The sequence below is a fragment of the Octodon degus genome, unplaced genomic scaffold, assembly GCF_000260255.1.
Source record: "Octodon degus isolate 3935 unplaced genomic scaffold, OctDeg1.0 scaffold00087, whole genome shotgun sequence".
In the NCBI taxonomy this organism is placed as follows: domain Eukaryota; kingdom Metazoa; phylum Chordata; class Mammalia; order Rodentia; family Octodontidae; genus Octodon; species Octodon degus.
This window is the reverse complement of record NW_004524663.1, coordinates 11,273,489-11,287,644: the sequence shown is the minus strand read 5'-3', so window position 1 is coordinate 11,287,644 and position 14,156 is coordinate 11,273,489. Positions and strand designations below refer to the sequence as shown.

The 14,156-nt window shown below is 35.5% G+C and overlaps 1 protein-coding gene across 4 annotated transcripts in view; it reads right to left on the bottom strand.

Moving 5' to 3' along the window:
• Positions 1–14,156, bottom strand: part of Ric1 (RIC1 homolog, RAB6A GEF complex partner 1) — a 203,253-nt gene that overhangs the window by 73,408 nt on the left and 115,689 nt on the right. For 3 of the 4 annotated variants that reach the window (XM_023721957.1, XM_023721956.1, XM_004637193.2), the window contains exons 4-7: positions 9,449–9,556; positions 5,557–5,699; positions 5,217–5,353; positions 1,022–1,113 (exon numbers count right to left, since the gene is read on the bottom strand). In XM_023721957.1, the coding sequence (XP_023577725.1) occupies positions 1,022–1,113; positions 5,217–5,353; positions 5,557–5,699; positions 9,449–9,556 (480 nt within the window). The remainder of the gene's footprint in view (positions 1–1,021; positions 1,114–5,216; positions 5,354–5,556; positions 5,700–9,448; positions 9,557–14,156) is intronic. The other variant, XM_023721958.1, reaches the window with a different exon arrangement.

Here is a 14,156-nt window from a genome sequence, read left to right as displayed (position 1 = left end):
AGTGAAATGCCCTCAGGATTTATCCTGAGATCCTGTACCTCAGATTGTAGAACCTTTGTCAGTGCAGCCATGTGGATGAGTCACGGCCATTGCTTGGCTAAATTATCTTAATTATATAAATGAAATTGAATCAGTATTCCAAAAAGTTCTGGAAAAGAAAAATTCATACCGAGATGGGTTCACTAGCAAATTCTATCACATTCAAAAATGAACAGAGAAAAGAAAGAATTAGCTGCTTTGTGTGACAAGTATAACCTTAACCAGCAGATTAAGAAAAATTATAGGTAAAATGTATTTATGTATAGATTTTAAACACAAATTTTAAAAATTCTACAAAAGATATGACCAAACAAAATCCATAAATATATCAAAGACGCTTTTCTTTCTTCTGTTGAACTTAACTGTATATTTCAGATGTATCTGGTGTTTAGAACTATATCTGTTACATGTTAAGTACACAGATACTAATTGAATTATTTTTAAAATATACACTGTATGAATTAAAGCAAGGAATTTACTTACTGTATGAACCTTAAGTATGCTCATTAATTGAGGTATACTCACTAATTTAAAGTTTTTATCAAGAGCCAGGGAGATGGCTAAGTAGAATAAGCGCTTGCCTGGCAAGCACAAGGGCCTGAGTTCAATCCCCGGTTCCGCAAAAAAAGAAAAACAAACACACAAAAATAACCCACAAACCCAAGTAAAGTTTTTACCAACACTGATATCTTAAAAAGGACTTTAAGAGGAAAAATATCTTAATAAAAATACCTTTAGATTTTATATTAAGGGTGATTCCTAAATTATGAGGGCATTATAAAGTTTTACAAGCATGTTAAAATATCTTAAATTTTAAAAATTATTTCTGGCTGGGTGTGGTGACATGTCTGCAATCGCAGCACTCTGGAGGTGAGGCTTGAGCCCAACTTGGCAACAACAGCAACTTTATGAGACCCTGTTTTAAAAAAAAAAATTACTTTTGGAAATAATTCTTAAAATTTCACAAGTCTGTATCAATTACCTTGTACAACCAAATGCCATTAGCCGGTATCTGTTATTTACTGCTACACATGTTCCATCAACAACATCCTGTGGCCAAACTCCATGAAGCTGCTACAATAAATAAAAAGTTAAGAGTTAAAAAAATATTTCTCCAAAGTTATTCGTCCATCCGTCTGTCCGTCCATCCATCCATCCATCTCAGGTGGTACTGCAGCGTGCCCTCAGGGCCTCGTGCATGCTAGATGAGCACTCTAGCACTGCACAACACCCCCATGTCCTCACAATTTACTTTATTCAATATAATTCTCTTACAATAAGACTTTCATGTAGTCATCTGCATAGGATATACCCCATCAAGACCACATCTGAGGCCGGGGAGACAGCTCAGTAGAATAAGCGCTTTCCTGCCAAGCACAGGGGCCTGAGTTCAATCCCCGGTTCCGCCAAAACAAAAACAAAACAAAACAAAAAACTACGTCTGAATAGGCTGCTTTAAAATGTCAAGCCTTTCCTTAACTGGGTCAGTAAATATCTCAAGTGAGCTTAGTCGGAGTTAATCTACTTATAAAAACACAAATTGATATTCATACAGTAAATGAAGATTATTTTTGCTATAATGTAAACCTTTTGCTAGTAGAATCTATACCCCTTTTGAATTTTATTTCTCTCTCACTAGAAGTAATTCATTATTTGTCAGTTGTTTATTAGTCATTATTCCTTTACTATAGTATGGTTAATATCATAACAGCTCAGGTCTAACTCAAATGACTATTTGATCTTTCCGAACTTTAATTTTCTCATCTGTAAACTTCCTCTCATAGTGGTTCAAAAATTTACACTACCTAGGACAATGCTTACTATTCAACAATTAAGCAGTCACTAATAAATGACATCATTAATCTTTTTTTTTTTTTTAATGTATTTGGTTGGTACAGGGTCTCACTATGCAGCTCAGACTCATGGTGATCCTCCTGCTTTCAGCCTCCCCAGCACTGGGATTACAGGCCTGCGCCACTACACCCCAGACTCTGGCCAACTCTGGGAGCGGGGCTGGTGGGGCATGTGGTGCCAGGGATTGAATCTCAGTCCCTGCGCTTGCCTAAGCAGGTGCTTTAGTCTGTTCAACTATCTCGCCAGCTCCCCCTGCCTAGTATCATTAATTTTGTATGCTATTCAATTCCATGTACAGATACAGAATGCATTTGGTTCAGTTAAATCTGAATAGATTTAGGTCAGTCTGTCCTTATTTGCCAAAACAAAAACACTTAGCTTATAAATTATAAGGCAAAGGGCTTGACCTTCAGTAGGCAAACAAAAGTAGCATGTTATTAATAAAGCGCTATATTTCTGAACAATTCCAACTGTAGATATTAGAAGATGTGCTACATTCACAACTGTTTGAACTATATTATTTTTCAGATTGCTTTTAATTCCAAAATGAGCTATATAAGCAGAATAGTCATGTATATTATCTAATGGTAGGACACGTTCTGACAAATCTGTTTTTAGGTGATTTTGTTAAGCAAATATCAGAGTGTACTTCCACAAATTAAGATGACTATGGCATCACTAGGCAATACAATCTTATGGGACCACAATAGTACATGTCAAAATGTCATTACATAACACACAACCATATTTGCTTCTTTCAAGGCAATGCTTCAATTTGAATTAAAAAAAAAGCCTAGATAGTCTTATGAAAATAAAAATGGTGGTAACCACAATGAGCATTGCTTCTTTTGATCACTTCTTAGATAAAATTCATGCTCATGGAAAATATTTCCAGGGTAGGTACTATTCAACAGGCACTGCTGTAGATGCTGAGGATACAACATATCCAAACACATCAAAATTTCTACTTGTATCCCTGTCTTGTATTTTAGTAGACACGTTAAAAATTTAAGTAGTACGGTATACTGGAGGTTGATAACTACTTTTAAAATTTGGCAACTATGGTCCAAAAAGAACACTGTATAAGGAAGTATATTCTAAGATAAACATTTAAGTTCCCAAAATAATTACAAACATAGAGGCACCTTGTAAAAAAAGTGAGATTTTCTTCAAAACTTTATTTTTCTTTACATATTGACATAAGTGAACACAAATTTATATTTGAATTATTATTTACTATTTTTATAAAGTGACTAGTAGAAAATATTTATTGGGAATATTAGAGCTGATACCAAGTATAGCAGAAAAAAAGGGCTTTAAAAACCTGAAATTCACTCTAGTAGAGCAAACCAAGTATGAATATTTAGTTTCTTTGGTTCTTAAAGCCCCAAGTTTTATAACACAAAAGACTTCTTTCCAAAAAAACATAATGTGCCAAAGAATGGGAAAAGAGGCAGCACTGGACAATTTTGGAAGCTGGGAAGTACATGAATGAATAGAATCCTTAACTGGAAAGCAAGAAGGCTGAAACATAGTTAAATCTACCTTTAGGACACACAAAAAGCTTGAGAATTGCTATATTTTGAAATGATGCATTAAAAAGTATTTTAGCATACATGCTACTGAAGCAAGTACTCAAAGTTTATTTAAGAAACATGTGGATCATCCCAGAATACCTCCACAATTCTGAGTAACAAATATCCCAATTCCACTTTAACAGAAAACTGGACATTTTTCTGTTAAGAAGAAAAAAAAAGGAAAGTCAAACTTGACACCATAATTTGGACCCTGTAGCCTAACTCCATATCTCAAATCTCCATATCTCAAATTGTGGATAGCCAGACAGCCCTGCTAAAGGACTATAGGATAACCATTAGCTACCAAAGAATTCTACACAAATAAAAGGATGATGATGAAAACACCAAAAACCAGAGCTATGTAGGTCAGAAAACACCAAAAAAATTTCTTCAACAAGATGAAACAATGTGTTTAAAAGAATTGAGAGGACATTTACACAACTGGCAGCCAGTTTTGGGTTAAGTGCTAAGAACATTAAGACCAAAGAAATGGAAAGAACAAAAAATAATCAATTGTCACTCAGAGCGAAAATATACAGGAAAAGAAAATTTATGACAATATACTACATGGCTCAGATATTACCAATGGTTACTTATTAATAAAATCACAACAGTAAATATTAGCCTAGTGAAAATAATAACTTTATTGGGAAGCATATATGCCATGTGTAGGAAGCAGGGAAAAAAATAGTTATTTCTTCATTTCTTTTTTTATTTAGTGCAAGGTCTACAGGGTTTCACTACACAGATAGGACTTGTAGTGATTCTCCTGGTTTCAGCCTCCCAAGTGCACTGGGATTACAGGCGCAACATGCCCAGTCTCAGTTGTGTCCCGGGGGGCAGGGCAGGCACGACATGCTGGGGATCGAATCTTTCCTGCAGACACTTTAATCCACTGAGCTATCTGACTGGCCCTAAAAATGGTTATTTCTGACAATTCAGTAACATAGCCCAAAAACTACAACTTTAAGAAAATAGAGTAGTTGAAGATAAATATTCAAAACAACTGGGAAAGGAATTATGAAGTAATTGTTCTGAGAACACAAATTGAATATGAGGAGAACTGGGCAGCAACTCATTTTTTCTTCAACGTGTCTAAGAGAATTTTGCCTATATGCATCATGTATATTTATAACTTGACAAAAAAGTTTAACTCTTAAAATGTTATATGAGTAAAGAAATGGAAAAGGTTTAATAACAAAGTGTAAAATTAATACATGTACAATAAAGAAAATAAAGTTTTATTGAGGGAAGGATGGGAAGAGAGCAAAAGAATTAAGATATATTATGCACATGTATAAATGCCCCACAATAAATGTAATTGTATGCTATAACACGTACTAATAAAAAACCAAATTTGCAACACAAAAATAAATAAACCAATGAGCACAAGTCATCTTTTTTTGTGTGCAGAGAGGGCAAGAAAAATGTATAAAACTGAGTTGTGGCTATATCACTAAAAAAAGTTACTAAAATCATTACAATGTATACTTGAAATGGGTGACTTTCATTATATAAAAATACACCACAATTTTTTTTTTTAATTTTTTAAAATTTATATGTGTGTGTGTGTAGGGGGGCCAGCTCAGCCCACCAGGGGGCGGGGCTGGCTGGCATGTGGTGCTGGGGGATTGAATTGTGGTTCCTTTGCTTTGCTGAGCTTGTTCTAAGTAGGTGCTTTAGACCACTGAGCCATCTCACCAGCCCCACCACAATTTTTTTAAAAACAAGTTTATTAAGCCATACCTCTGCAGTAAATCTACTTGACACTGGTGTAATAAATCCAACTTTACCATCATTAAACACAACAGCAAATCCATCAAGTGTGGCACAGTATTCCATGTCTTTGATGTGCACATCTGTAAAGCCCAGGAACGAACCTACTGAGGAAAATATATATAAAACAGTATAATTATGTTAGCTTCTCATATTTTTGCTTACAAACCCTGCAAAAATAGTTAAAAGGGCAAAAATAATCACCTAACACCCTAAACTATTCAATTAAAATCAATCTGTAGAAAACATCTAACTAGATTATACTGAATATTAAACAGCTGTTTCCATCTTATGTAGCGGGTATAACTACCTCTAGCCGATTGCAGATCTACTGAAAAGGGTACTGTGCAAAGATTAATGGCTTTCCTTCCATTTGTCATTCCTTCCCAATGAATAAGATGAAGAAGTCCATCTGAAGTAGCAACCAGAAGATCTTCCAGCACAGACTGCAAACTGTAGGAAAATAAGCAACTTCATTAACTTTTAAAAAAGTATACTGGGAAAGCAAAGAGTATTACTTTAGAAAATATTCATGCAAAAAAAAAAAAATCACAAAATCTCCATGTATCTGTACTTTAGTGATGTAGCAACATTATTTATATATAATTCAACCTAAAATCAGAAATTCTGGGATAAATGAAGGACTCTGGCTATCACAGTTACACACGTGATGAACTGGGTTTAAAAACTAGAAATACATGAAATAGCATATTGAAAAATAGAAGCAGAAGTGACAAATGATATAAAAAGAAGGAAAATAAACTGCTTAAACAAACAAACAAACAAACAAACAAACAAACAAACCACTAGAATGATAATCTGCAGACACGGAGTATAGAGGTAACAATCCCCTAACATCATCCAAAAAGAATCTTCAGTAATGATGGAAATGTTCCACATCTACATTTCCTGATAACAGCAGCCACTAAATCACATGTAGTGGTTGTATAATTGATAATCATGACAATAAATAATGCTAAAAAAAGACCAGCTCTATGAATAAATAGCAAACTGTGATCCAGAGTCAAAAATCCATCAATATGAACACCAGACACTTGTTAGCATTAGCAGACAATGACTTTTTTTTTTAAATTTTATTTATTTATGTGTGTATATGTGTGTGTGTGTGTGGCCAGCTCAGCTCACCAGGGGGCGGGGCTGGCTGGCATGTGGTGCTGGGGATTGAACCGCGGTCCCTGATGCTTTGCTAAGCTTGTTCTAAGTAGGTGCTTTAGACCACTGAGCCATCTCACCAGCCCCAGACAATGACTTTAAAAGTACACAAGCTGTTAGAATAAAGGCTGTGATTATTTCATAAACATTACAGCCCAAATGCATACGTATAATTTTAAATTTAGACTCTTGATTGAATTCCAAAGATTTTTTAAAACGTATTTAGTTCAGAGTCTACAGGATCTCACTACGTACATTGGACTTGTAGTGATTCTCCTGTTTTCAGCCTCCCAAGTCCTTGGGATTACAGGCGTGTGCCATCATGCCCGTCTCAATTGAGGGCTCAGTGTGCCCTGGGGGTGGGACTGGCATGGCGGGCCTGGGACTGAACACTCGCCCCTGTGTCTGCCTGAGCAGGCAACTTTAATTTGCTGAGCTATCTGACCAGCCCCTGAAGGTTTTAACATGATAAAATAATATGCTACATATTTTACCTGCTGCCATGGATGTCTTAAAGTAGAATGGTATTTCTGATTAGTCATATTTTATATATATCAAATATATAACCCAAAAATTAGCAATGACCCACAATATAATTATATTTAATATCCATCTAGTATTAAACACTACTACACAATACTTTCTTAAATGCCTAGGGTGTATGACAATACGGAATAAACTGGTATTTGAAAGTTAGAATGTCTAACAGTTTTAATTATTAAATCATAAATTTTAATTTCCCAAATATTATCCACTTCACTAACAAAATCTAGATGTTTAACAGTAATCTTTATATTTTCCTTAATCAAAAAATGTGAGCTAACAGTATTCTTGCTCCTATAAGCAACATCAAAGTATTATTCCTAACTTTGTCTGTCTTATACTTGTGATGATAGGATGGAAAATGATTATAAAGACTGTCATGTCCTTTTACTCAATTTAAAGTTATATAGGAACCCTCTTTCAATAGAGGTGTCAATGACATTGGTTTGAAATGCAATTTTTAAAAAATTTAATTTTGAGAGGTTAAACATGGCTAGCCACCTAAATTTGCAGAATCCAGCAGCTGACAGGTTAACCTAGCACAAGCTGACAGAATTTTTTTTTTTTTTTTTTTTTTTTTTACCCCTTTGGTGGTTCTTGGAATTGAGCCCTCGTCTTCCCACAAGCTACAGTCCCAACCTGGAAATTCTTTTTTAAAAGGCTTTATACCCTATTTCCATGTACGATAGAGTTTTTAGCCACAAGGAGGAGAACATGAAGTTTGTACATTTTATGTTGCTTATTACCCACAGACACTTGCATCATTATATTCTTGAAAAGGATTTCTATGTGGAAATAAAAATCTGAAGTATTCACTAACTTTTTGACCAAGGTGACGAGTATGCTGAATTCAGTGCTTTGTTTTTCTTTTTATTTATTTTTTATGTATCTGGTACAGGGTCTCACTCTGCAGCTCAGACTCATAGTAATCCTCCCATTTTCAACCTCCCCAGTGCTGGGATAACAGGTGTGCGCCAGCATGCCCAAACTCCATCACTGGCTCAGTGTGCCCAAGGGTGGGGCTGGCACAGCAAGTGCTGCCAGGGATTGAACCCAGGCCTTGCGCTTGCCTAAGCAGATGCTTAGTCTGCTGAGCTTTCTCGCAAGCCCCCAGTGTTTTGTAATACTGACCACATTTAAGCAAATAATAAAAGTGGCATTCTTTTCTATGAGACTACCATAAAAAGATGGACTATCCAAGGCAAAGAAAATAGCTCACCACTTGCACACATTTTATGTAATTCCTTCTGTGGTCATTTTGTATAGTATTCTAACAAGCAAAATGGTGAAGTAAGTCTTTTATTAGAACTTTGATTCGGGAGTCTTTAAAAATGGGTATTATATTTACGTATTTCAGTATATTCATATTATATTCATATAACTTTTTTTTTTAATAAGATATGGGAAGGTCTTTATTTTACTGATTCTACATTGTACAATGCAAAATCTTCCAGAAAAAAAAGATTAAGTTATTTTTTCCATTAGAAAACTTTTGCTGGACATTATCTGGGCCTCCTGAAAGATTCAACATGTTGGAGAAAGTCAAATGGAAGGCACGGCATCACTAAGGCCTCATGGCAACCAAAGAGATTCACATTTGCAAACGCAGCTGCCTTGTCCATCCCCACCTTTCCCTTTGAGCTTCATGTACAGGATGATGCAGATCCCAGCAAGCAAGAACTGAGCTAGGGCTGGGCCCCAACTTTTTTTTTTTTTAAAGTAGAGTAAAAAGTCTTCTCTCAAAACCTGCTCCGAACCATTCAGTTCTCTTCCTCAGTTTCACATATATTCTTCTATAATTATATATACTGTTTCTTTTCTAGAACAAGTACTATAAGCAGTAGTATTACAGAAACCTTGTCTGTTTCACTCAACAATGTATTTGAAGTCTTTTTTCAATAAAGAACAGTCTCATTGTTTTCACAGCTGTATATTGTTCAAATAAATTTTCTCACATTTACACAATAGGAATAATATGCAGCTAGACTAAGTGATAATTATAATGTTAACATGAGGCAATTGAGGAAATAAAGCCAAATGATAAGTATTTTTTTTTTTTTTACAAATGGATATAAAGCTTTATTATTCTAGTATTTCTGGCTAATTTGTCACACAACCTTCATTCATATTTGGATTCAAAAGCTTTACTTTCTTCCAGTTGGACAGATACTTCCAGAAACCTATAAAGGCTTTGGAAACAAAAGCACTTTAATCTTTCCTCAAATTGTTTGATTTTTGCCAGCTATCTTTTTGAGAACTATAGATTGTTACATCACTCAAACATTTCTAGACGTTACCAAAAAATATGATTTCAAAATAATAGTATGTGACACACCCAAATTATGAGCTTTATTATAACAATGAACCATCTCTGAAACTTCAAATATCTTATATAGCTATCTTCAATTCCAAGAAGTGAAAGCAATTTTCCTATTGGTCATGTGATTAGCCATTGCAAAATGCCAAATTTAACCAAAGCACTGTACCTCATGATAGGTGCCTGCAAATCCATTATTTTCCTCATCTCTAAATTTAATGCTGGAGCACACTGTTCTTCCTTAAAATGGGGTGTCCCCTTCATTTGTGGACTTCCTCTAAAAGAAACATAGGGTTAAAGAGAAAGATATTGAATTTGCACCCACTCTGTGGCTAACTTAAATAAAATAAACATAACCAAACTTAAAAATCCGTTATGCTCTCAAATGAAAAACAGACAAATACCATTATAATAGACAGAACTACTATCAATAGGAAGTAAGACTAACCAATGTAACTTGTGCTGGATGGGGGAGGGGGAAGTGAGCTAAAAAAAATATCACTTATTATGGAAGTGAACCATCAAAAGAACATTTTGTTTAAAATGAGGGTCCTTTCTGGGTTAGGAAACTATAGAAGAAATATATCATTCTACACTGTGTGTGTTCCAAAAGGTTCAAACTTTATTTCACCTTACTCTATACTTCATCACTGGTTTCTACACTAGGGTATATATCAGAAATGTAATTATACATTTTTCAAATTACCTGGTAATAAATAGCAAAATGTCTAAATTTTAAAAACCCAAGGTATTAAATGGTGCACTACATTGCTTAGGGTCACTAATGTGCTTGCGCCAATGGTAACATAAATGAATTGCCACACATACCCTCCAAAGAGCTAGAGATCCTTTGGATTTTTAAAATCTCCACAGAGTACAGGAGTAGACTACTAGGCTATGATAAATCTTGCTCACCTTTTAGTTGTGGACTATTATTCATATACAAGTTTGGGGTGGTTTATTGTCATTCTGTCTTGCCACTGCAGTGAACTAGACAACATATTTGAGTCTATGTCTACATTGCTAAACTAGTTGATATTCACATAGCTTCAGGTTCAAACAGTACTATGACCATCTCTATGAAGAGAAAAAGTAATTAACGTATAGGAGTCATTTTCTGCTAACCATGGTTTGTGTGGTGAATTTCCAAGATGTTCTCCAAGTGTACTGATCTAATGTTAATTTGTGGTTTTCAAAGCAATAGATATGCAGAACTTAAGTTCAAATAGTACAGAAAGGCCTATTTATTTAAAAAAAAAAAAGACAAGTCATTTTCTTTGGTAAAAAAGATACAGCTACAAAGTGCAATACAGTATAATTAGAACAAGTCAACTCTGGAAGATATCTTTGAGTTAAAAGGGAAAACGAACAAAAACTAAATAAATGTTTAATGATATTAATAAATTGTTTTGCTGAGTGTAATTTCAAAATTGTTTTATCATTTATTCATTTTATTTATTTATTTGGTACAGGTTCTCGCTATGCAGCTCGGACTCATAGTGATCCTTCTGTCTCAGCCTCCCCAGAGCTGGGACTATACGTGCGCGCCACCACGCCCAGGTTTTGGGCTAGCACCTGGGCAGTACAGCATGTGGTACTGGGGATCGAACCCAGGTCTTTGTACCTGCCAGGCAGGCACTTAGACCACTGAGTTATCTCCCCAGCCCCTGCTGAGTTTAATTCAAAGTGGTGCTGTTCCTTTAAAATGCCTATCACAGATAAAACAGAACCATTTAGTGTTGCAATGGTACAGTACTGTATCCAGAATGTTTTAAAATTTTAAAAATATGCATGGAGGAAAGGGTGATTTGATTACTTTTGAATCCATGCCTGTGGATTTTACATTGCATCATTTTCTAGTGTATATCTGACAAACTCTATGTGAAAAGTTCAAACCAGTATACTGTCCTCATCATTTTAAAAGTTTTGCTGCATTTTCTGCAATGTCTTTTACAGTCTCATGTGAGTTGTGAAGGTCATTGACTTTTTTCATTGTTGATGATTAAACCTTGTTGTCTTGCACATGCTAAGAATTCTGCCACTGAGCTATATAGCACCAATATGCAATGACATTCTTATGTGGATCTTCATATTATCTGCACTAGGTTCTGAATCTTCAGAATGATGTAGGCTATTTTTTTTTCAGGGGAGGCAGATCCTGCATACTAGAATATAGTTCTATTGCTGAAGTACATTTCCCAATAATATACTTTATACAAGTATGTGAATACCAACAGTTTGCACTGAACGCTTGACCTGCTCAATTTAGGATTATCTTTAGCTCTGAGAAATTTATATTTTGTTTCCTTAATATATTAATAAGGTTATGTATTTTCTGTTATCTCTTTCTAGAACTTTATTAGGTGAGATATCTTGTACTATGAGTAACTACCACAAGGAACAATATGCAATGTATTAATTATTGTAACTGTCCTACTAACCTGTTGTGAAACCGTCTCACTACTATGTCTTTCTCAATAAAATTAATTAAAAAAATAACCTCTAATTTTCTCTTTTATTTTTGTCTTTTTTTTTTTTTTTTTTTATTTTTTACATTTATTGTGTGTGTGTGTGTGTGTGTGTGTGTGTGTGGCCAGCTCAGCCCACCAGGGGGCGGGGCTGGCTGGCATGTGGTGCTGGGGATTGAACCGCGGTCCCTGTGCTTTGCTAAGCTTGTTCCAAGTAGGTGCTTTAGACCACTGAGCCATCTCTCCAGCCCAAATGGAATAAGGTGTTTTTTTTTTTTTTTTTTTGTTCCTCCAATGCCTTCAGGGCACTTTTGGCCAGCAGGAGAGTTGTGAGGTTCGAACTCCAGCAACCTGAGGCTGACAGCTTTGTGTTAGCAGCCACTTAAAGGACTGAACTAGGGCCAGGCCCCCTATTTTTGTCTTTTGTTCTGTATTCCGGGACAGTTCTTTAGTTGTTTCCAATGCTTTTAAACAATCTCTTTTCTTCTCATTTCACTTTTCTCCCTGGGGATAAACCCACAGCCTTGGCCTTGAGTTCATCCCAGCTCTTAAGTTTATTTTGGGACAAGTCCTTGCTAACTTGGGCAGGTTAGTTTAGAACTTGGAATTTTTCTCCTGCTTTATTCTTGTTAAATACCACTATGCTCCGCTTCTATGTTTATTTCTTGAGAGCTTGTTTGGAGGTTCTAGTAGGGGAGCGCAGCTACTCATATATACTAGACTGTATACCCTCGACTGAGAAATGTCCTCCTCTATCGGGGGTGGTCATCCTCTTCAACTGAGCAGGTAGCTTTGCAAGGGACACACATGGAGCATGAGGGAGGAAGGAGACACCTGCCTAGCCAGCCAGATTAGCCAAATCAACCCTGGCAATCAATGGGGTGATAGATGTTGCAGCCAGATCACCCTCACATCCTCCATATTTATTTGTTATACTTTCAATTCCTAAAACTTGCTCATTTTTTTCCTGAAAGCATCCTGTTTTATTAGATATTATCTGTCTGAGGTTATCAATTATCATTTCCTTGAAGTGTTTTTGTTTCCTGTATGTCTGTTACCTTTTCTCCTATTGTATGTATTTCTATTATTTTGGAAACTCCACAAATGGCAACAGTGTATGTTTGGTTGGTTTTTTAAAGGTTACTACTAAAAAACTGACTATAATGATGTATTTGTAAAGATTAGCCTTACCAACTGGTAGACTTCAGGGTAATGGTCATTTTAGTTGAAGTCTTTAAATACTGGTACCTGTTAAGGAGCTTTTTTGGATTAGCTCAATTTCTCCAGGAGAGTCCCTTGATTCTACTTAAGATAATTAAACATGAGACAGTGGAGTATGGATCCAAGTGGGAAGGGTGACTTAATGAATTTACTGTTTGGCATGAGGAATTTCGCTTAATCCCCATCTTTAGTTGGGCATCTCAGCTCTGCCCTACTATGTGTCTGGAAACCCTATAGTTCAACCAGACAATACATTTCCTATCTCTGGGAAGTGGAAACAAAGGGAGCCTTGTTTCTTAAGTTAAATTTTTCAAGCAATTCCTCTACAATTCCTGTTTCACTAACATATCTTGTAGTACTAGTCTAATTTCTCAGTCCTTTTGAATTTGCAAGTGTAATGAGGTCATTTTAATTCAGTATTCTAGATATACTTAGGCACTCAGTTTTGATAGTCTCCCTAAGTTATCTGCTGTTTATTTTCCAATTCTTAGCTTATTAAGTTAAAGATGAATTTAAACATCTTTTTCATTAAAGATGGAAATATTATTTTAATTTTTTTCTGTTGATTTTCAAGCAAAAAAAAAAAAAATGGAAACCTCACACTTCAGACTAAAAACTTCTATTTTCATTTCTATAAATAATTTAAAAGGGCCAGCGAGATAGCTCAGTGGACTAAGGTGCCTGCTTAGGCAAGTGCAGGGACCAGGGTTTGATCCCTAGCATCACAGCCGCACTGGCCCTGCCCCCTGGTTGCGCTGAGCAGGCCACCAAGACCGGGTATGGTGGTACAAGCCTGTAATCCCAGTGCTAGGGAGGCTGTAAAGAGGAGGATCACTATAAGTCTGAGCTGTGTGGTGAGATCCTGTACCAGATACAAAGAAAAAAAAATTAAAGTGCTATGATAAAAGTTTTAAAGCAAATTTAAGCAAAATCTAATTTCTCATTGACAAGTTTCTATCCCATCTTCCAAACATGTTAAAAATACAGCAAACTTGAAAAGTTACATTAACAATGAAATAATTGATGAAATATTTTTAGTTCAATAATAATTTGAAGATTGGAAGATGACTCAAAGAAAACAAGATTATGAAGGGCACTTAACACTCTAAAAAGCAGCAATAAATAGAATATTTACTATGAAACAGTCTAAAAAGAGTCTAAAAAGAGCTCAGTTCACATTACTTCAAC